The 22,148-nt window shown below is 49.1% G+C and overlaps 1 protein-coding gene across 1 annotated transcript; it reads right to left on the reverse strand.

Moving 5' to 3' along the window:
- Nucleotides 1-384: 384 nt before the first annotated feature.
- Nucleotides 385-18,559, reverse strand: LOC103637077 (ATP-dependent DNA helicase DDX11). The gene is given in 8 exon segments (XM_008659346.2): nt 385-647; nt 730-810; nt 813-1,185; nt 16,378-16,599; nt 16,678-16,908; nt 16,977-17,231; nt 17,828-18,114; nt 18,505-18,559. Coding segments are annotated over 8 exon segments (1,767 nt in total).
- Nucleotides 18,560-22,148: the final 3,589 nt, after the last annotated feature.

Raw genomic sequence — 22,148 nt, forward strand, 5'->3', positions numbered from 1 at the left:
CAGGTGAGCTTGGGGAGAGATATAGTAGATGTGTTTTCTGTTATAGATATAGACATAAATACACATGTGGTGTAGTGGTAGCTACTGCTAGCATTTGCTTGACAGGTTGTGGGTTTGAATCCCCTTGGGGCTATGTGTATTTTTTTAATTTTAGCTAGACGTCGGCTGTACGGGGAATGTGAATGGACTTTGCAGGGAGGGGGAATGAGAATGATAGATATAGAATAGATATAGAATGGTGGTAGAACATGGGAATAGGCAGAACACGGAATGACAGACTATTATTGCAGCCTTAATAAGTAGTAGAGAAGAGGAAGCGTTACTGTCACCATAATTCTGTACATAACTTTGATCGCATTCGCAGGCTGAAGCCTTACTCATAACTCATAAGTAAGCAGCATAAGGATACACAAACACAATGCTACGATGGTTTCTAGAGTATTTCAACATTTTTTTATTGAACTTGAAGAACTGATGCAACGATCTATGAACTTCTCCATAGTTTTGAGCACAAGAGAGTCGTGCTTTTATCCATTGAGGAAGCTTATCAGCCGGGCAGGAAAAACTCTTGGTTGATGAAGTCTGTGCACAACGCGAGTCAACCAATAGCATTGCAGCATAGTCATTTATGTGCCTGATTGCTCTGCCTGCAATTATTTCATCTTACCATATAAGGAAGAAATTAAACAGTGCTATATGCATGACAAATGCTCAGGAGAAGCAGCTTACCAATAGATTGATTCACAGCTTTCATGCATAAATTCGCATAATACTCTCTTCCACCTCTAGTGCACTTCCGTAATATATCAGCTCAACATCAGATGGACTTGGATAAGGCAAGCCAACCATTATGACACAACGACCCATCCCGTTGCTGAAATTTATGCCATCAGAAATCTTCCCACCAACAACAGCTAATAGAAGTGCCCCATTGACACCTGTGTCTTGGGAAAAATTACTACAGGATTCAATTGCCTCCTTGTATTTGTTGAGGACAGCCTCGACATCAGCACTGTTCCTTGGCTCTCTGAAAACATGTTTCTTTTTAGAAATCCTGGAAATTGTGCCTGTTGTCATCCATGCATCATATACACGCCTTTCATAATCATATGAAGAAAAAAACATAACAACTCCCTCAGGCACGACTGTTATAATGTTACAGATGAAACGGCCAAGTTCCTCAATCTGCAAACACAAGCAAGATAAGAATTACAAAGCATAAAGTGCATTCAAGTATAACATATTGCACAACAACGATAAAGTATAAAGCACCGAAAGAAGCTGCAGATCAAAATGGGCTCAAACAACCACAGAAATAAGAATTCATTGTTAAGGAGAAGCCCAGATGGATGAAATCATGCACCCATGTAATAATTGTATTTCCACAAATAAAAAATGATAAATAAGGACTTATTTACATGCATTCAAGGAATGCCTAACATAATAAGATCACAAGGTAATGAAACAAAAAGAAACAAAGGAATATAGAAGGGACTCGTATATACATTTTGCAGCAAGTTTATAGCGCCCTGGGTTCCGATAGGCAAGGTAAGGGATGGTACATGTTGTAAATACTGTCAAATAAATATTTGAATCAATGTTTATGTTAGACTAACCGTCTAGGGTTTGGGGTGTTCCCCCTATAATTAACATCTCACCCTCACTGTATTGGGCCTGGCCCATTTACAGAGTCTATTAATACCACTCCTAGCCCTGTTTAGGGTTGAGGTTCGCATTCCAACATGGTATCATCAGCCTAGGTTTAGGTTTCCTGTCCAACAGCAGCTACAGCCGCCGGGGGCTTCCTCTCCCCTGCAGCCGCCGGCCCCAGCCGCCGGCTCCTCTCCCTCCTCTCCCCCCTGGGCTGCCGACCCCCAGCCGCCGGCTCCTCTCCCTACCACCCCCGGCCGCCAGTCTTCCTCCCCGGCGCGCCGCCCGCCCCTACTTCCCGCCGCTCCTGCGCGGCCGCTGCCAGGAACGCCGCCGTGTAGAGCAGAGCCCGCGCCCGTCCGCACCGAGCACAGCAGAGCTCCGCGACCGTCTGCGTCGTGCAGGCTCCGCGCCCGTCCGCGCCGAGCAGGGCATCGCGCCCGTCCGCGCCGAGCAGCCGAGCACCGCGCCCGTCCGCGCCCTGCAGCGTGCGCCGCCCCGACGTCCGCGCCCGACCGCGCGACCCCGCCGCCAGGGCCCCATCTCTGGCCATTCGACGCCCTCTGGCGGCCAGCAGGGCTGCGCCCCACCCCGACCGCGCCCTGCTTCACCGGCTCCGCGCCTATAGCTCGTAGAGCCAACCCTCCCCACGCTGGTGCCGCCGCCCGTCGTCGTCGCCATGGACGACACCGCCACCGTCACCACCGGCCCCACCACCCCTGCTGCGATCAGCAGCGAGCTCGCCCATGGAGGGGCCCCCTACATCGCCGGCCTCGGGCCGCTCCACGCCGTTCCCCCGCTGCCCCTGCGCCGTGGCTCCCCGCCGGGCTTTGCCGCTCTCGCTTCACCCACCTGGAGTCCCATCGTCGCACCCTCCGCACTCCCCGCCGCCGACTTTCCGCTCGTCGACACCCTCGCTACGGTCCAGGCCGCAGTGACGGCCTCGCGGGAGCGCGAGCGCGTCGCCTCCCTCGCCCTGGAGAGAGAGAGCGTGCCCTGGGCGCCGCTTTGACCACCCAGATGGCCACCACGCAGCGCCTCCTCGGACGCCCGCCGACCGCCCCTGCGGAACCCCCAGAGGACCCCCTCGCCTCTGACCTCGACGCCGACCTCATCGCTGCTCTCCACGCTCAAGCCGCAGGTCTGCACAACATCCGGGCCCTCGTGTCCGTGGTGTTGGATCCGGTGTCTCCCCACTATCCCCGTTGGCGAGGATAGGTCCTTCTCACGCTACGGAGGTTCGTCCTCGACGATCACGTCCTCGTCGACCACGACGCTCCGCCACCTCGCTCCCGGTTCCTCCTGGACAGCGTTGTCCTCTCGTGGCTCCACGGCACCATCACCGTTGAGCTCCAGGACATCATCCGCGACCAGGCGGACACTGCGCGCCAGGCGTGGCTCGCTCTCGAGGACCAGTTCCTCGGGAATCGGGATGCGCGGGCGCTCCACCTCGACGCCCAGTTCCACCTGTTCTCTCAGGGGGACCTCTCCGTGGGAGAATACTGCCGCCAGATGAAGGGCCTGGCTGACTCTCTCCGCGATCTCGGCGAGCCAGTTGCCGATCGCACCCTGGTGCTGAACCTCCTGCGTGGCCTCAGCCCCCGCTACGACCACCTGAAGGCTCTCATCAAGAGGAGCGTGCCCTTCCCCACCTTCCACGCCGTGCGGAACGAGCTTCTCCTCGAGGAGCTCACCATGGCGAATGAGGCGCCCACTCCTGCCTTGGCTCTCTACAACGCTCCTACCAGCGGTCAGCTGCCTTCAGGGGGCCAGGCCACCCGTCCTCCGTCGACTGGGGCTCCTACCCGCCCTCCACCCGCTGTCCCGGCGGCCCCTCGTCCAACTTCCATGACCGACGGAGGTCGTCACTCCCGCAAGGGGCGGCCGTGGGGGTGGCAGATCCTCTCGTGGTGGTCCCTCCGGCCGGGGTGGCAGCCACGCATGGCCGTCTTTCTACAACCCCTGGACCGGGACCATCGCCATGTGGCCGGGCCAGGCACCGAGTGCCTCCCGTCCCTCGGCGCCGACCCTCCTGACTGCACCTCACTACGGCATGCCCCCGACGCCTCCTTACGGTGTGCCCGTCGTGCCCCAGGCTCCGCCCGCGCTCCTGCCCCCGGGGACCCACACCTCGACGCCTTGGTCCCCGCCGGCTGGCGGTTGGGACAACGCCTCCCTCGCTGCTGCCTTCAGCACCATGGCGATGACCCCACCCCCCTCCGACTGGGTGATCGACTCCGGTGCCTCGTACCACACCACTCCCACGACAGGCACGCTCTCTCGCTCTCATCCCCCTCCCCTCTCACCCATCCTCGATTGTCGTTGGAAACGGTTCCACTCTGCCAGACACCTCAGTAGGTGCCTCAGTTCTCCCTGGGCCGTTTTACCTCAACGATGTTCTCGTAGCTCCCCACATCACTCACAATCTTCTTTCTGTTCGTCGATTCACCACTGACAACTCCTGTTCCATTGAGTTTGACCCCTCTAGTTTTTCTGTGAAGGATCTGGCCACCAGGACCCTTCTCGCCCGCTGTGACAGCTCGGGGCCGCTCTACACGCTCCAGCCCTCCACCGCCGGCGTGTCTCCACCTCCTGTCCTTGTCTCCACCACCTCCTCCACCACATGGCATCGTCGTCTCGGCCATCCTGGACCCGACGTCATGACCAAGATTACCAGTAGTCTAGATCCTTCATGTAGTAGGGAACATTTTGAGGGCCTCTGTCATGCTTGTCAGTTAGGCCGACATACTCGTCTCCCATTTACTACTTCTTCTTCTCGGGCTGAGCAGGCTTTTGACCTGGTTCACTGTGATCTTTGGACCTCCCCTGTACTCAGTCTTTCTGGTTATAAATACTATTTGGTGATTTTGGATGATTTTCCCATTTTCTCTGGACCTTCCCGCTTCAGTTGAAGTCGGACACATTCACCACCCTCACACACTTCTTCACCTGGGTATCCACTTAGTTTCGTCGTCCGGTCCGTGCTCTGCAGTGTGACAATGGCCGCGAGTTCGATAACAACGCCTCTCGCTCTTTCTTCCTCACTCATGGCGTCTAGTTGCGTCTCTCGTGCCCCTACACCTCTGCACAGAACGGCCGAGCCGAACGCATGATCCGCACCACCACCAATATGCTCCGCTGCCTCCTCTTCTAGGCGTCTCTCCCTGCCAGCTACTGGGCAGAGGCCCTGCACACTGCCACCCACCTCCTCAACCGTCTTCCCTCAAAGGCGGTGCGCCACCCTACCCCTCACTTCGCCCTATACGGCACAGCCCCTTCCTATGACCACCTTCGCGTGTTTGGCTGTGCCTGCTACCCTAACACTTCCGCTACCGCTCCACATAAGCTTCCTTCTCGCTCCACCCGCTGTCTATTCCTTGGCTACTCTCCTGACCACAAGGGGTACCGGTGTCTGGACCTCACCTCCCACAGCATCATCATCTCTCTTCATGTCATCTTCGACGAAGATGTGTTTCCCCTTGCTGGCTCCACCCCACCCACCGATCTTGACTCCCTCCTCGAGTCCGATCCGATTCCTCCCCCACCTCCGGCTCCCCGTCTTGCGCCGTTACCTGCTCCTCGTGCGGCCACAACGACCTCTTCCACGCCACGCGCGGCCCCGTCAACCCCGCCTGCGCCACGTGCGGCCCCGTCGACCCCGCCTGTGCCACGCGTGGCCCCGTCGATCCTGCCTGCGCCACGCGCGGCCCCGTCAACCCCGCCTGCGCCACGCGCGGCCCCATCGACCCCAGCTCGCTTCGCCAACCCCGTACTCGTCTACCATCGCCGCGGCCACGCCACTACCTCGGCGCCCCCCGACTCGGGCCCGTCGACGAGCGCAGCCCGGTTCGCCGACCCCGCTGTCGTCTATCACCGACGCGAGCCGGCCCCACCAGCCGCTCTCGACGTTCCAGCGGTTCGCTCCGAGTCGTCCGTTTACCACCCGGTCGCCATCCACCGCGACCCCGGGCATGTCCACCCGATGGTGACTCGGCGCGCTGCTGGCGTTCTCCGCCCCGTCGACCGGCTGATCCTGGCAGCTGCTACGTCTAGCACTCCACCCGACGCTTCCCCGGTGCCCTCCTCCGTTCGCACTGCCCTCGCTGACCCACATTGGCGTCGTGCTATGCAGGAGTACGCGGCCCTCTTGGCCAACCACACCTGGGACCTGGTGCCGCGTCCACCAGGCACCAACGTGGTCACCGGAAAGTGGCTATTTCGCCACAAGCTGACCTCGGACGGCTCCCTCGACCGCTACAAGGCCCGTTGGGTCCTTCGGGGCTTCACCCAGCGCCCTGGAGTGGACTACGACGAGACCTTCAGCCATGTCGTCAAGTTCGCCACTGTTCGCGCCGTCCTCTCTGAGAGCACCTAGAGGGGGGTGAATAGGTGATCCTGTAAAACTTGAAACTTAAGCCACAAAAACTTGGTTAAGTGTTAGCACAATAATGCCAAGTGGCTAGAGAGGAGTCTCACAAAACACGATAACCACAAAGATATCAATCACAGAGATGGCACAGTGGTTTATCCCGTGGTTCGGCCGAGACCAACGCTTGCCTACTCCACATTGTGGCGTCCCAACGGACGAGGGTTGCAATCAACCCCTCTCAAGCGGTCCAAAGACCCACTTGAATACCACGGTGTTTTGCTTTGCCTTTCTTAATCCCGTTTGCGAGGAATCTCCACAACTTGGAGTCTCTCGCCCTTACAAAGATGTTCACAAAGAAGCACGGAGTAAGGGAGGGACGAGCAACGCACACAAGACTCACAAATCAGAGCAACAACACGCACACAAGTTGCAACAAGAGCTCGCAACACAACCCAATGAGTTTACAACTCAACTAGAGCTCTAGATGCTATCACAAAGAAACAAATGCGTGGAATCGAAGTCTCGATGCTTAGGATTGCTTTGAGTATACTTGGTGTTCTCCTCCATGTGCCTAGGGGTCCCTTTTATAGCCCCAAGGCAGCTAGTAGCCGTTGAGAGCAATCTGGGAAGGCAATTCTTACCTTCTGTCGCGTGGCGCACCGGACAGTCCGGTGCACACCGGACACTGTCCGGTGCCCGATTTCCTTCTAAAATGGCGCAGCCGACCGTTGCAGATTTGGGAGCCGTTGGCGCACCGGACATGTCCGGTGCACACCGGACAGTCCGGTGCCCCCTTCTAGCCATTGGCTCGGCCACGTGTCCCGCGCAGATTGCGCGGCCGACCGTTGGCTCACCGGACAGTCCAGTGAATTATAGCCGTACGTCGCCGGTGAATTCCCGAGAGCAGCCAGTTCGCTCGAGTCAGCCTGGCGCACCGGACACTGTCCGGTGCACCACCGGACAGTCCGGTGCTCCCAGACTGAGCAGACTTTTGCTGAACAAAGCCATCTCATTTCCAATTCGATTTTTCCTGTTTCCAGCACTTAGACACAATACATTAGTCTCTAAAACAATGTACTAAGTCTGAGAAACATACCTTTATCCTTGATTTGTACTTTGTCCACCATTTTACACTTAGGCACTTGTGTTGGACACTAAATCACCAAAATACTTAGAAATGGCCCAAAGGCACATTTCCCTTTCAATCTCCCCCTTTTTGGTGATTTATGCCAACACAATATAAAGCAAGTGGAACAAATACAAAATCAATTCAAATAAGAACTCAAATTGTTTTGATTCAAATTTGACATATATGGATCACTCTTTGCCACCACTTGGTTTGTTTTTGCAAATCAAACTCAATTTTCTAACTCTAAGTCAAAACACACATGTTAAGACATAAAGAGAGTCATTCCAAGAGAAATTGATTCAAGATTTCAAAAACTCCCCTTTTTCCCATAATCAACATTTCTCCCCACAAGAAGCCAACTTTTGACAAGAGAGACAATAAAAGAGTTTTGACAAACCAAAAGCTCTATTCTACTATTTTCAAAATCTCTCAAGTGGTAGCTGATCCATTTATCGCTTTGGCCTTTATTTTCTCCCCCTTTGGCATCAAGCACCAAAACGGGATTAATCTTGGCCCCAGAACCCCATTGCCTCACCAAAATCTTCAATAAGAATACAAAGGCAATAAGAGTATATGAGATGAACTTGGAATAAGTTACCCTCTCATCGGAGTGCAGTGGAAGTCTTTCATGGTCCAAGTCCACCTTTTCCCTTTCAAACCTCCTTTGAGACTAAAACAAGCGAACTCAAGCACATGGTTAGTCTCAAAGGGTCAAGTTGTAACACATCTCCCCCTAAACATGTGCATCACTTTGCAACGGACTTGTGAGGTCCAGGGAGTGTTTGTACAACTTGAGCACCATTATTAAGCAACAAAATGCAGAAGGAACATAATCAAAAGGCATAAACACATGTATGCTACAAATCAATCCAAGTTCCGCGAATCTAGGACATTCAGCTCACTACGCAACCTGCAAAAGGTCTTCTCATCTAGAGGCTTGGTAAAGATATCGGCTAGCTGGTTCTCGGTGCTAACATGAAACACTTCGATATCTCCCTTTTGCTGGTGGTCTCTCAAAAAGTGATGCCAGATGTCTATGTGCTTTGTGCGGCTGTGCTCAACAGGATTTTCCGCCATGCGGATAGCACTCTCATTATCACATAGGAGTGGGACTTTGCTCAGATTGTAGCCAAAGTCCCTGAGGGTTTGCCTCATCCAAAGTAGTTGCGCGCAACACTGTCCTGCGGCAACATACTCGGCCTCAGCGGTGGATAGGACAACGGAGGTTTGTTTCTTAGAATTCCATGACACCAGGGACCTTCCTAAGAATTGGCACGTCCCCAATGTACTCTTCCTATCGACCTTACACCCAGCATAGTCGGAATCTGAATAACCAATTAGGTCAAAGGTAGACCCCTTTGGATACCAGAGCCCGAAGCAAGGCGTAGCAACTAAATATCTAAGGATTCGCTTCACTGCCACTAAGTGACACTCCTTAGGATCAGATTGAAAGCTAGCACACATGCATACGCTAAGCATAATATCCGGTCTACTAGCACATAAGTAAAGTAACGACCCTATTATTGACCGGTATGCCTTTTGATCAACAGACTTACCTCCTTTGTTGAGGTCAGTGTGTCCGTCGGTCCCCATCGGAGTCTTTGCGGGCTTGGCATCCTTCATCCCAAACCGCTTTAGCAAGTCTTGCGTGTACTTCGTTTGAGAGATGAAGGTGCCGTCCTTGAGTTGCTTCACTTGGAACCCAAGGAAGTAGTTCAACTCGCCCATCATTGACATCTCGAATTTCTGCGTCATCACCCTGCTAAACTCTTCACAAGACTTTTTATTAGTAGAACCAAATATTATGTCATCGACATAAATTTGGCACACAAAAAGATCACCGTCACAAGTCTTAGTGAAAAGAGTTGGATCGGCTTTCCCAACCTTGAAATTATTAGCAATTAGAAAGTCTCTAAGGCATTCATACCATGCTCTTGGGGCTTGCTTAAGTCCATAGAGCGCCTTAGAGAGCTTACACACATGGTCGGGGTACCGTTCATCCTCGAAGCCAGGGGGTTGCTCTACGTACACCTCCTCCTTGATTGGCCCGTTGAGGAAAGCGCTCTTCACATCCATTTGGAACAACCTGAAAGAATGGTGAGCGGCATATGCTAGCAAAATACGAATGGACTCTAGCCTAGCCACAGGAGCAAAAGTCTCCTCAAAGTCCAAACCTGCGACTTGGGCATAACCTTTTGCCACAAGTCGAGCCTTGTTCCTCGTCACCACCCCGTGCTCGTCCTGTTTGTTGCGGAACACCCACTTGGTTCCCACAACGTTTTGCTTGGGACGAGGCACCAGTGTCCAAACTTCATTACGCTTGAAGTTGTTGAGCTCCTTTTGCATGGCCAACACCCAGTCCGGATCTAGCAAGGCCTCTTCTACCCTGAAAGGCTCAATAGAAGAGATAAAGGAGTAATGCTCACAAAAATTAACTAATCGGGATCGAGTAGTTACTCCCTTGCTAATATCACCCAGAATTTGGTCGACGGGATGATCCCTTTGGATCATCGCTCTAACTTGGGTTGGAGGTGCCGGTTGCGCTTCTTCCTCCATCACATGATCATCTTGTGCTCCCCCTTGATCACACGCCTCATGTTGATGAACCTGTTCATCGTCTTGAGTTGGGGGATGCGCCATGGTTGAGGAAGAAGGTTGATCTTGCTCCTTTTGTTCCTGTGGTCGTACATCACCAATCGCCATGGTTCGTATAGCGGCCGTCGGAATATCTTCTTCATCTACATCATCAAGATCAACAACTTGCTCTCTTGGAGAGCCATTAGTCTCATCAAATACAACGTCACTAGAGACTTCAACCAAACCCGATGATTTGTTGAAGACTCTATACGCCTTTGTATTTGAATCATAACCTAACAAAAACCCTTCTACAGCTTTGGGAGCAAATTTGGAATTCCTACCCTTCTTCACTAGAATGTAGCATTTACTCCCAAATACACGAAAGTACGATACATTGGGTTTGTTACCGGTTAGCAGCTCATACGATGTCTTCTTGAGGAGGCGATGAAGGTAGACCCTGTTGATGGCGTGGCAAGCCGTGTTCACGGCTTCCGACCAAAAGCACTCGGGGGTCTTGAACTCTCCAAGCATCGTCCTCGCCATATCGATGAGCGTCCTGTTCTTCCTCTCTACCACACCATTTTGTTGTGGTGTGTAGGGAGCGGAGAACTCGTGCTTGATCCCTTCCTCCTCAAGGAACTCCTCCACTTGAAGGTTCTTGAACTCGGACCCGTTGTCGCTTCTTATCTTCTTCACCTTGAGCTCAAACTCATTTTGAGCTCTCCTTAGGAAGCGCTTGAGGGTCCCTTGGGTTTCAGACTTATCCTGCAAAAAGAACACCCAAGTGAAGCGGGAAAAGTCATCCACAATAACTAAACCATACTTACTTCCCCCTATGCTTAGATAGGCGACGGGTCCGAAGAGGTCCATATGTAGCAGCTCCAGGGGTCTTGATGTGGTCATCACATTCTTGCTGTGATGCGTTCCTCCCACTTGTTTACCTGCTTGACAAGCTGCACAAGGTCTATCTTTTTCGAATTGCACGTTAGTCAAACCTATCACGTGTTCCCCCTTTAGAAGCTTGTGAAGGTTCTTCATCCCTACATGTGCTAAGCGGCGATGCCACAGCCAGCCTATGCTAGTCTTAGCTATTAAGCATGCATCTAGACCGGCCTCCTCTTTTGCAAAATCAACTAAATAAAGTTTGTCGTCCAATACACCCTTAAAAGCTAGTGAACCATCACATCTTCTAAAGACAGACACATCTACATTTGTAAATAGACAATTATATCCCATATTGCATAATTGACTAACAGATAGCAAGTTATATCCAAGAGACTCAACTAAAAACACATTAGAGATAGAGTGCTCATTTGAAATAGCAATTTTACCTAATCCTTTTACCTTGCCTTGATTCCCATCACCGAATATTATTGAATCTTGGGAATCCTTGTTTTTGACGTAGGAGGTGAACATCTTCTTCTCCCCCGTCATATGGTTTGTGCATCCGCTGTCGATAATCCATCTTGAACCCCCGAATGCATAAACCTGCAAGGCAAATTTAGGCTTGGGACTTAGGTACCCAACTCTTGTTGGGTCCTACAAGGTTAGTCACAATTGTCTTAGGAACCCAAATGCAAGTTTTATCACCCTTGCATTTTGCCCCTAATTTCCTAGCAACTATCTTCCTATCCTTTCTACAAATAGCAAAGGAAGCATTTAAAGCATGATAAATTGTAGAAGGACCATCCATAACTTTCCTAGCAACATGAACAATATTCTTTCTAGGCACATGATGAACATAACTCCTAGACATATCTCTATTATGCAAATAAGAAGAGCTAGAAGCAAGCATAGCATAAGAATCATAGGCATGTGCATCAAAAGCATTACAACTCCTATGAGACTGTCTTCTATCATTGTACATAAAAGCATGGTTCTTTTTAGTACTACTTGCCATAGGAGCCTTCCCTTTCTCCTTGGCGGAGATGGGAGCCTTATGGTCTGTTAAGTTCTTGGCTTCCCTCTTGAAGTCAAGTCCATCCTTAATAGAGGGGTGTCTACCAACCGTGTAGGCATCCCTAGCAAATTGTAGTTTATCAAAATTACTCTTGCTAGTCTTAAGTTGGGCATTAAGACTAGCTACCTCATCACTTAATTTAGAAATTGAGGCTAGGTGTTTGCTACAAGCATTAATATCAAAGTCTTTACACCTATTGCAAGTTTCAACAATTTCTACACAAGATGTTGATTTACTAGCTATTTCTAACTTAGCATTCAAATCATCATTAATGCTCCTTAAGCTAGAAATTGTCTCATGGCAAGAAGATAATTCACAAGAAAGCATTTCATTTCTTTTAACTTCTAGAGCATGAGATTTTTGTGCTTCTACAAACTTGTCATGTTCTTCATACAACAAATCCTCTTGCTTTTCTAAAAGCCTATTCTTATCATTCAAGGCATCAATCAATTCATTAATTTTATCTACCTTGGTTCTATCTAGGCCCTTAAATAAACATGAATAATCTATTTCATCCTCATCACTAGATTCGTCCTCACTTGAAGAAGCATAAGTAGAGTTTCGAGTACATACCTTCTTCTCCCTTGCCATAAGGCATGTGTGACGCTCGTTGGGGAAGAGGGATGACTTGTTGAAGGCGGTGGCGGCGAGTCCTTCATTGTCGGAGTCGGAAGAGGAGCAATCCGAATCCCACTCCTTGCCTAGATGTGCCTCGCCCTTTGCCTTCTTATAGTTCTTCTTCTTCTCCCTCTTGTTCCCTTGATCCTGATCACTATCATTGTCGGGACAGTTAGCAATAAAATGACCAAGCTTACCACATTTGAAGCATGAGCGCTTCCCCTTTGTCTTGGTCTTGCTTGGCTGCCCCTTGCGACCTTTTAGCGCCGTCTTGAATCTCTTGATGATGAGAGTCATCTCTTCATCATTAAGTCCGGCCGCCTCAATTTGTGCCACCTTGCTAGGTAGCGTCTCCTTGCTTCTTGTTGCCTTGAGAGCAAGAGGTTGAGTCTCATTGATTGGACCATTCAATGCGTCGTCCACGTATCTTGCTTCCTTGATCATCATTCGCCCGCTCACGAACTTTCCAAGTATCTCCTCGGGCGTCATCTTGGTGTACCTAGGATTCTCACGAATATTGTTTACAAGATGAGGATCAAGGACAGTAAAAGACCTTAGCATTAGGCGGACGACGTCGTGGTCCGTCCATCGCGTGCTTCCATAGCTTCTTATCTTGTTGACAAGGGTCTTGAGCCGGTTGTACGTTTGGGTTGGCTCTTCTCCCCTTATCATAGCGAACCTCCCGAGTTCGCCCTCCACCAACTCCATCTTGGTGAGCATTGTGACGTCATTCCCCTCATGAGAGATCTTGAGGGTGTCCCAGATTTGCTTGGCGTTATCCAAGTCGCTCACTTTGTGGTATTCATCCCTGCACAATGAAGCTAGAAGAACAGTAGTAGCTTGTGCATTTTTATGAATTTGCTCATTAATGAACATAGGACTATCCGTACTATCAAAGTGCATTCCACTCTCTACAATCTCCCATATACTAGGATGGAGAGAGAACAAGTGACTACGCATTTTGTGACTCCAAAATCCGTAGTCCTCTCCATCAAAATGAGGAGGTTTACCAAGTGGAATAGATAATAAATGAGCATTTGTACTTTGAGGAATACGAGAGTAATCAAAAGAAAAGTTTGAATTGACCGTTTTCTTTTTCTCGTAGTCGTCGTCGTTGTTGTCCTTTTGGGAAGAAGTGGACTCATCGCTGTCGTCGTAGTAAATGATCTCCTTGATGCGTCTTGTCTTCTTCTTCTTCTTCCCATCTTTGCGTCTGTGGCCCGAGCCCGAGTCGGTAGGCTTGTCATCCTTTGGCTCGTTGACGAAGGACTCCTTCTCCTTGTCGTTGATCACGATTCCCTTCCCCTTAGGATCCATCTCTTCGGGCGGTTAGTCCCTTTCTTGAAGAGAACGGCTCCGATACCAATTGAGAGCACCTAGAGGGGGGGTGAATAGGTGATCCTGTAAAACTTGAAACTTAAGCCACAAAAACTTGGTTAAGTGTTAGCACAATAATGCCAAGTGGCTAGAGAGGAGTCTCACAAAACACGATAACCACAAAGATATCAATCACAGAGATGGCACAGTGGTTTATCCCGTGGTTCGGCCAAGACCAACGCTTGCCTACTCCACGTTGTGGCGTCCCAACGGACGAGGGTTGCAATCAACCCCTCTCAAGCGGTCCAAAGACCCACTTGAATACCACGGTGTTTTGCTTTGCCTTTCTTAATCCCGTTTGCGAGGAATCTCCACAACTTGGAGTCTCTCGCCCTTACAAAGATGTTCACAAAGAAGCACGGAGTAAGGGAGGGATGAGCAACGCACACAAGACTCACAAATCAGAGCAACAACACGCACACAAGTCGCAACAAGAGCTCGCAACACAACCCAATGAGTTTACAACTCAACTAGAGCTCTAGATGCTATCACAAAGAAACAAATGCGTGGAATCGAAGTCTCGATGCTTAGGATTGCTTTGAGTATACTTGGTGTTCTCCTCCATGTGCCTAGGGGTCCCTTTTATAGCCCCAAGACAGCTAGGAGCCGTTGAGAGCAATCTGGGAAGGCAATTCTTACCTTCTGTCGCGTGGCGCACCGGACACTGTCCGGTGCCCGATTTCCTTCCTAAAATGGCGCAGCCGACCGTTGCAGATTTGGGAGCCGTTGGCACACCGGACAGTCCGGTGCCCCCTTCTAGCCGTTGGCTCGGCCACGTGTCCCGCGCAGATTGCGCGGCCGACCATTGGCCCGGCCGACCGTTGGCTCACCGGACAGTCCGGTGCACACCGGACAGTCCGGTGAATTATAGCCATATGTCGCCGGTGAATTCCCGAGAGCGGCCAGTTCGCTCGAGTCAGCCTGGCGCACCGGACACTGTCCGGTGCTCCCAGACTGAGCAGACTTTGGCTGAACAAAGCCATCTCATTTCCAATTCGATTTTTCCTGTTTCCAGCACTTAGACACAATACATTAGTCTCTAAAACAATGTACTAAGTCTGAGAAACATACCTTTATCCTTGATTTGTACTTTGTCCACCATTTTACACTTAGGCGCTTGTGTTGGACACTAAATCACCAAAATACTTAGAAATGGCCCAAAGGCACATTTCCCTTTCACTCTCCCTCGCCCTCTCCCGTGACTGGGCGATCCATCAGCTCGATGTCAAGAATGCCTTCCTCCATGGCACTCTAACGGAGACTGTCTACTGCAGCCAGCCCACCGGCTTCGTCGACGCTGACCGTCCGGATCTGGTTTACCGGCTGAATCGGTCCCTGTACGGCCTTAAGCAGGCGCCACGGGCTTGGTATAGTCGCTTTGCCTCCTACCTAGCCTCCATCGGCTTTGTCGAGGCCAAGTCGGACACGTCCCTGTTCATCTACCGGCGCGGCGACGACACCGTCTACCTCCTGCTCTACGTCGACGACATTGTGCTCACGACATCCACCGCCGACCTTCTACACCGCATGATCGTCGCCCTTCAGCGGGAGTTCGCGATGAAGGACCTGGGGCCCCTACACCACTTCCTCGGCATCACCGCCGAACGTCGGCCTCAGGGTCTCTTCCTCCACCAGCGCCAGTTCGCCATCGACATCCTGGAGCGGGCTGGCATGTCTGACTGCAAGCCCTGCTCCACGCCTGTCGACACTCAGGCGAAGCTCTCTGAGGACGACAGGCCTCCGGTCGCCGACGCGACGTCATACCGGAGCCTCACCGGCGCGCTCCAGTACCTCACGTTCTCCAGGTCCGACATCGCTTACGCCGTCCAGCAGGTGTGCCTGCATATGCACACTCCGTGGGAGCCCCATCTCACTGCGCTCAAGCGGATTCTGCGCTACCTCCACGGCTCCCTCGACTACGGCCTCCTACTCCGCCCATCCCCGACGTCGGAGCTCGTGGTCTACACCGACGCTGACTGGGCTGGCTGTCCCGACACGCGCTGGTCCACCTCCGGCTACGCCGTGTTCCTGGGCGCCAACCTCGTCTCTTGGGCCGCCAAGAGGCAGCCCGTCGTCTCTCGCTCCAGCGCTGAGGCCGAGTACCGTGCCATGGCCAACGGTGTGGCAGAGGCCTCGTGGCTGCGCCAGCTCCTCCACGAGCTCCACAGTCCCCTTCAGCGCGCCACTCTCGTCTACTGCGACAACGTCAGTGCGGTCTACCTCTCCACCAACCCCGTGCAGCATCAGCGCACGAAACACGTCGAGATCGACCTGCACTTCGTCCGCGAGCGTGTCGCTGCCGGTGACGTTCGGGTTCTCAGCGTCCCCACCACGCTGCAGTTCGCTGACATCTTCACCAAGGGACTACCGTCGAGTGTATTCTTAGACTTTCGATCCAGTCTCAACATCTGTACAGGATAGAGTTGTGACTGCGGGGGGTGTTAGACTACCCGTCTAGGGTTTGGGGTGTTCCCCCTGTAATTACCATCTCACCCTCACTGTATTGTGCCTGGCCCATTTACTGAGTCTATTAATACCACTCCTAGACCTGTTTAGGGTTGAGGTTCGCATTCCAACAGTTTATTGGAAAGAAGATGGCAGCATGTAAATACAAATAATTCATAATTTCACAATCTATGCTTGAGTAGCAGAAGCGAATGGGTCGGGGACGTTAGATATGAGGTAGAAAGTGCAAACCATGGAAGGAGAGCTCCTTGAATTGTAGCTGAAATCAAATGCCATGCCTGAGGGTCCACGTGTAACTGCTATTGGAAGAATACTCTCAGGAGGAACAATATGGTTGCAAGTGAAGAATTTTATATCAGTTGGTGGTAAGCTTGGACACAAGCGGAACCTAGTTTCTTCAATAGGCTGGAGGGTTCCACCAGCCAGGATAACAACATAAGCATCCTGCGTAACCTATAATAGATACAAGGAATAAAATTTATAAGTAGCTACAATACATTCTCGACCACTCAAAAAGGAAACGTTCAGTACCTTAGAAAATATTTTTTCCGCACAAAGCATCACAAATTTAAGATATGCTTCATCAGGTTGTCCACCTAGCTTTTGCTTTGCAACTATGATTCTTCCATCATCATTGCTGTTCAGAAGGGAGCGTAGAAAGTCAACCAATGCCTGAAAGCATGCTATACTGCTTCCTTCATCATGGAGCTGGAGATCAAACTGATTTTGGATGCTACTTAACTTGTTTGCATATCCACAATCCTGAAAAGGCAACAGTCAGATCACATGGGCGTTGGGCAACTGAATGAGTACATTTTGGGAAAAAATACCTTATGGATTATATTGCTTTCTTTCACAAACTGACAAAGTTTTACTATGTTTATGTTATCAATGTCAAGGGAAAACAAGAATTGGTTTATGGTCATAGAAGACATAGTGCTGGCACCATCTTGATTGTTGATCAAAACACGTATGAAAGACCTTGTTAAAACTGTCAAGGTCTGGATGTATCGTCGATTCCCAGCTCCCAAAACATTGTAAAATCTATCAAGGTATTCATCCAGGCAGGAAAGGACTGTCTTCAACTACAATCCAAAAAGAAAATGAATATCAGTAAACGCAGTCAGGAAAATGAGAAAAGGATGATTAAGTTTGTTTCCTCAACAACACAATTTCACTTGCAAGCAGCACATGACAGAAGAAATGCTAGAATCACAGTTTTTTAGCCCAAGTAAACACCAAAAATGTCAATTTAGAAGGCATGCTAAAGTCATGTATGGAATGAATCTTGCTTTCAAAATGAAAATTCTAAACCTGAAACAGATGAAACCATATATAGAATCTTACAAAGTGACATAAAACCACATAGGCAAGCTAAGCTAACTCCACTAAAAGACCCTCTTTGTTTAGGCCCCTTTATATGCCTAATAAATTCCTAAATCCCCTTTTTGTGCTTTGACAACAATACTGAATGAGCATCAGGCACACAAAACATAGAACTAAATGCCATTTATGTCCTAGCAAAAATCATAATTAATAAACATTGTGGAATATAGATGTTTATGTCCGTTGAATGAAACACAAAGCAATACAGTTGCAACCAAATATAATGACCTATTACACAGGGAAAAATACTATTTGCCAGATTGTGATGGAAAGGTTAATGAAATGTGCGAGTAACCTGAGAAGACGTGATCTTTGAGTTGTACATGTTACTCAAGGAATCAGCTAAGTTGTGAGCTTCATCTATGATGACAACACTGTTCTTCAGAATAAGGACACGTGATTCTCTAGCAGACTTGAGTAACAAAGATTGATAAGGAAGGACTACAAGGTCAGCTGAGCGGACCATGTCTCGTGAACCATAGTAGGGACAAGTTCCAATCTTCTTCCCTATTTGTGCCAAATCCTCGATGTCTAATGCACCTTGGTTTGACACTTCGCTACTGACGAGATTTGGGTTTGTTTCTAAATTTTATTGAGTTACCTAGTAGTCAATCACCAATTGCCTCTGGAAGAAAATCCATGTAACCTTGTCATCCAGAGCGCAATGAATAACCAAGGTTAATCTGTTAGTTAGAATTTCATTACTATGTAGTTCCTTTTTCCAGTTTCATCTCCTATGTCTACTTCTGGATTAAAAGAAGTGGGATATGGAGACTTGAAAGGGAACACATATAATGACACTAATTTAAAGCAACCGAGTTCATTTCTTCAGCTCATGTTGTTCATTTTAAACTAAACCAGTGTGCGTTCCCATGACAGGGAAATGGCGCCTTCAAAAGAAGACAGTGGATCAAAGCAATTGAGTTTTACTCAGAAGCCATCAGTTTGAGTGACACAAATGCAACATATTACTGCAATAGAGCAGCAGCTTATCTGGAACTGCGCCGGTATACTTTAAAGCAGCCATATTTATCTGCTCAAAGTTTTTATGAAGTTAGTACACTAAATGTGGCATGTTTTTTTCTGATGTAGTTTTAAGCTGGCCGAAGCAGATTGTGACCGGGCATTACTGTTGGATAGAAAGTTAATAGATTTGTGTAGATGCAATATTCCTGTGCTGCTACGGGTGACATGTCTGTAGCATTAAATGTGGCATGTTTTTTTTTCTGATGTAGTTTTAAGTTGGCCGAAGCAGATTGTGACCGGGCCTTACTGTTGGATAGAAAGTTAATAGATTTGTGTAGATGCAATATTCTTGTGCTGCTACGGGTGACTTGTCTGTAGCATTGTTAAGCCTAAGAGTGGAGTTGCAAAGGTTCATGGGATAGTCCTGGATGGTTCTGACATCGTTACCATCTTGTGCTGTTATGGCTACATCAAATCTTTAATGTGAATACCATTTGTTGCTTCAGAAAGTTAAAGCATATCTACGGCGTGGTTTTGCAAGGCGCGCGCGGGATCAGCACTGACAACTGACAAATAAGCATATCAACTTCATTGGAGGGTCGAGCCTAATGGCTTACCTTGGTCGAGGCCTGCGCGGTTGAGCAACCTTCCTCTCCGGTGTCGGGGCAAGATCCTTCTCCTTCGACCTTCCTCTCTAGCGGCACAATGGCGTGAGAATGAAGGGGGCGGGGCGGGCAAATGACGGCGGGTGGGATTGAGCAGGGGATTGATCAGGGGCAATTTTGTTTGGGTTGTACGTAGATCATGCCGCCAAGATCGTGACAGTTGTTTGCGGGCTGCTCGGGGCTGCGCGCTGTGTATGGAGGTCGTGGCGAATCGCGCGCGGGCGTGCGGGGCGTGCGGGCGTTTGCGGCGAAGGTGGATTTCGCAGAGCTGTCAGGGCATGGCTATTGGAGTGCGGGCGGGGTTTTAGGCGGTTCGCGGCGGGGTTCGTGGCGGGGTTCGCGGCGGCGTTCTCGGCTGGCGTATCGCGGAGGGCGTGCGGGGTTCGCGACGGGGGGTGGGGTTCGCGGCGGATGGCGGGGTTCGCGGCGTACGGGTCGGGCGGATAGTGGCGGCCGCGCCTTGCGGTTGGCGTAGGGCTAGCGGGTGGTGTCGCGCCTTGCAGGATGGCGGCTGTCGGGGCGCGCTGGCGTGCGCGGGAGGTAGGGGATCCTCGGCGGCGGATCCTCAGCAGGGGTAGTTTGCCGGGCGCGCGCGGGATCCTTGGGAGGTAGGGATCGGGAGGTAGGGGATCCTCCACGGGGTTAGTTTGGCGGGCGCATCGCTGCGGGGAATCACGGCTGGGTGGGAGCGGGCGGGCGCGCGCGCGGGGGATCTGCGGGAGGTTGGGGATGGCGGTAGCAGTCTACACATGACTCTTAATAATTAGTAGAGAAAAAGCAAGTTGTATATTTTTGTGGCTATCACACGACACGAGAGGACTACAAACTACTCGTCATTGCCGGACGCTACAACTTAAGTATAGACGAAAGTGAGTTATTTAGTGTTTCTAAATTACTTTTCCCAGGTTAATTCGTATAGAGCACAGAACTTAATAAACCGCACATTTCATTCGGCTCACTAAAGTGGACACCACAAAACATCTGAGAGTTCGACAAGGCTGCCACTTAGAACTAAAAACTTATACCCCCGTACGTATCTATTTCAGCTTTTTCTTCTTCTAAATTCCACATAACAAGACTTGTCGATGCTACTCGTTTTAATTAATTTTAGATAACGAAAAATTAAATGCCTATACATATGGTATTTATCCGACTCATAAGTATAGAGAAATTGATGACTACTATAGCATATCATTTATTCATACGCGAAATCACATTTCATCATACTAGCCGAAACTCGTCAACTAACCAATTAAATTATTAAACTTTCTCCTCCGCACCACTAATTTCACCACAATCATGCATCACTCATTTAATCACGAATTCAATCACATTTCATATAATTTACATTTTGACCTAAGCTTTGACCATGAGCTAACAATGCGTCCGTTTTCCACATGCCAACCTATATCTGCGTCCTTTTCGACTTAATTTCTCCTCCACGATCTTCAGCCCACACAAACATATTCACACACATATATGGATGATATCAACTAGTGATCACGTAAAAATCAAACAACACTCAGCCGTAGAGGCAATAACACACTTAAATCAGAACTAGGTATGTGCCCGTGCGTTGCGACGGAATTAAATATTAATATAAAACATAGATACAGAACTATAATATGTAAAATCCGTGTGACAAAATATCACCAAAATACTAATATTATATTGACGTTATAAATATGTAATATTATTATAGCATCTCCACTTATTAAATTCACACTTTCTTGTAGTTCATGTATTTGAAATTACATATATCATCAGAGAACTCATCAGCACCTTCATGCAATTTTTCATCTATGATATTCTAATGACGATCCTCTGCAGCTTCGCAATGTATTTCAAGAGTGTTCGTATTCAGTCGGGAGTGTACAATGACCATAATCTCTTCCAAACAAGGGAAGAGGAACCTTTTATTCAACTGCATGCAAAATTCAAATGACTTAGTTGTATGTCACATTGTCTAGCGTAACAATCCAATTAGGAGTATCATAATAACGTTTAGAAATTACTTTTGTTACAAGGCTAATGTGAATCCAAACTATATTGCTTAAAGACAGGAGTAATATGATGCAATGAATCATTGAAACCAATTTGTATATTGCCCTTGCTTAACACTACAAGACATAATTAGTACGAAAGAATAGAATTGAAGGAGAAATATAACTAAAAACATGATTATTCGACATAGCATAGATAATGTGAGTAATAATATCATCAGTATGTCATATATGTCATAATAGAAACAAATACTATTGTTATGTCCCTCAAGCAGTTGAAACTGACGCTTCGAAATAGACGTAGAAAATGTAATTGAACAATCTGCAACCAAGACCCTGAGTTAGTGGCCAATTTAGCCATGTACAAAGCATGCAATTGTCATCTGGGTGAATATTTTGAGAATGCATTTGCTAAATATGTTTGAATTTTTAGATGCACAGATTTCCCCCACTTTCCAAATGGCACGTCAGACAGTAAAAGATTATGCAAAAGATGGATACCAACTTGTCCTCATGGTAGCCAAGAATCTCATAATGTCCTCATGGTAGCCAAGAATCCCATTATGTCCTCATGGTTGCCAAGAATCCCAATATTGTGAAAACCAGTGAACCACGATGATTCAAACCACCACCGTTTAGGATTGGCACAACCAAGGTTGATGACAAAATATGCTCCACGTCAGGCATCACCACTGACAAAAGTATGAAAGCAAGAAAAAGGGAAGAGTTTCATTCAGAAACTGAATTTCTGGGCAGAGGCACATGACTCCATCAGTGGCATGAAAGGCTCCAAGCAAAGTTGAAAGGAACTCCAAAGCACAGTAGACAAGATCAACCATTACGGAGGGTGTCCCATATGTTTATATGGCATAAATACGCAAAGAGGGCATATAATAGTCCAAAATGATGTAGATGCATCGATAGTGCAGCTATCTCTAAGTAGTCCATTCTGCATTTTTTCACCTTGTTTCAGCAATGGCAG

This window comes from Zea mays, chromosome 8, assembly GCF_902167145.1.
Source record: "Zea mays cultivar B73 chromosome 8, Zm-B73-REFERENCE-NAM-5.0, whole genome shotgun sequence".
Classification (NCBI taxonomy): Eukaryota; Viridiplantae; Streptophyta; class Magnoliopsida; order Poales; family Poaceae; genus Zea; species Zea mays.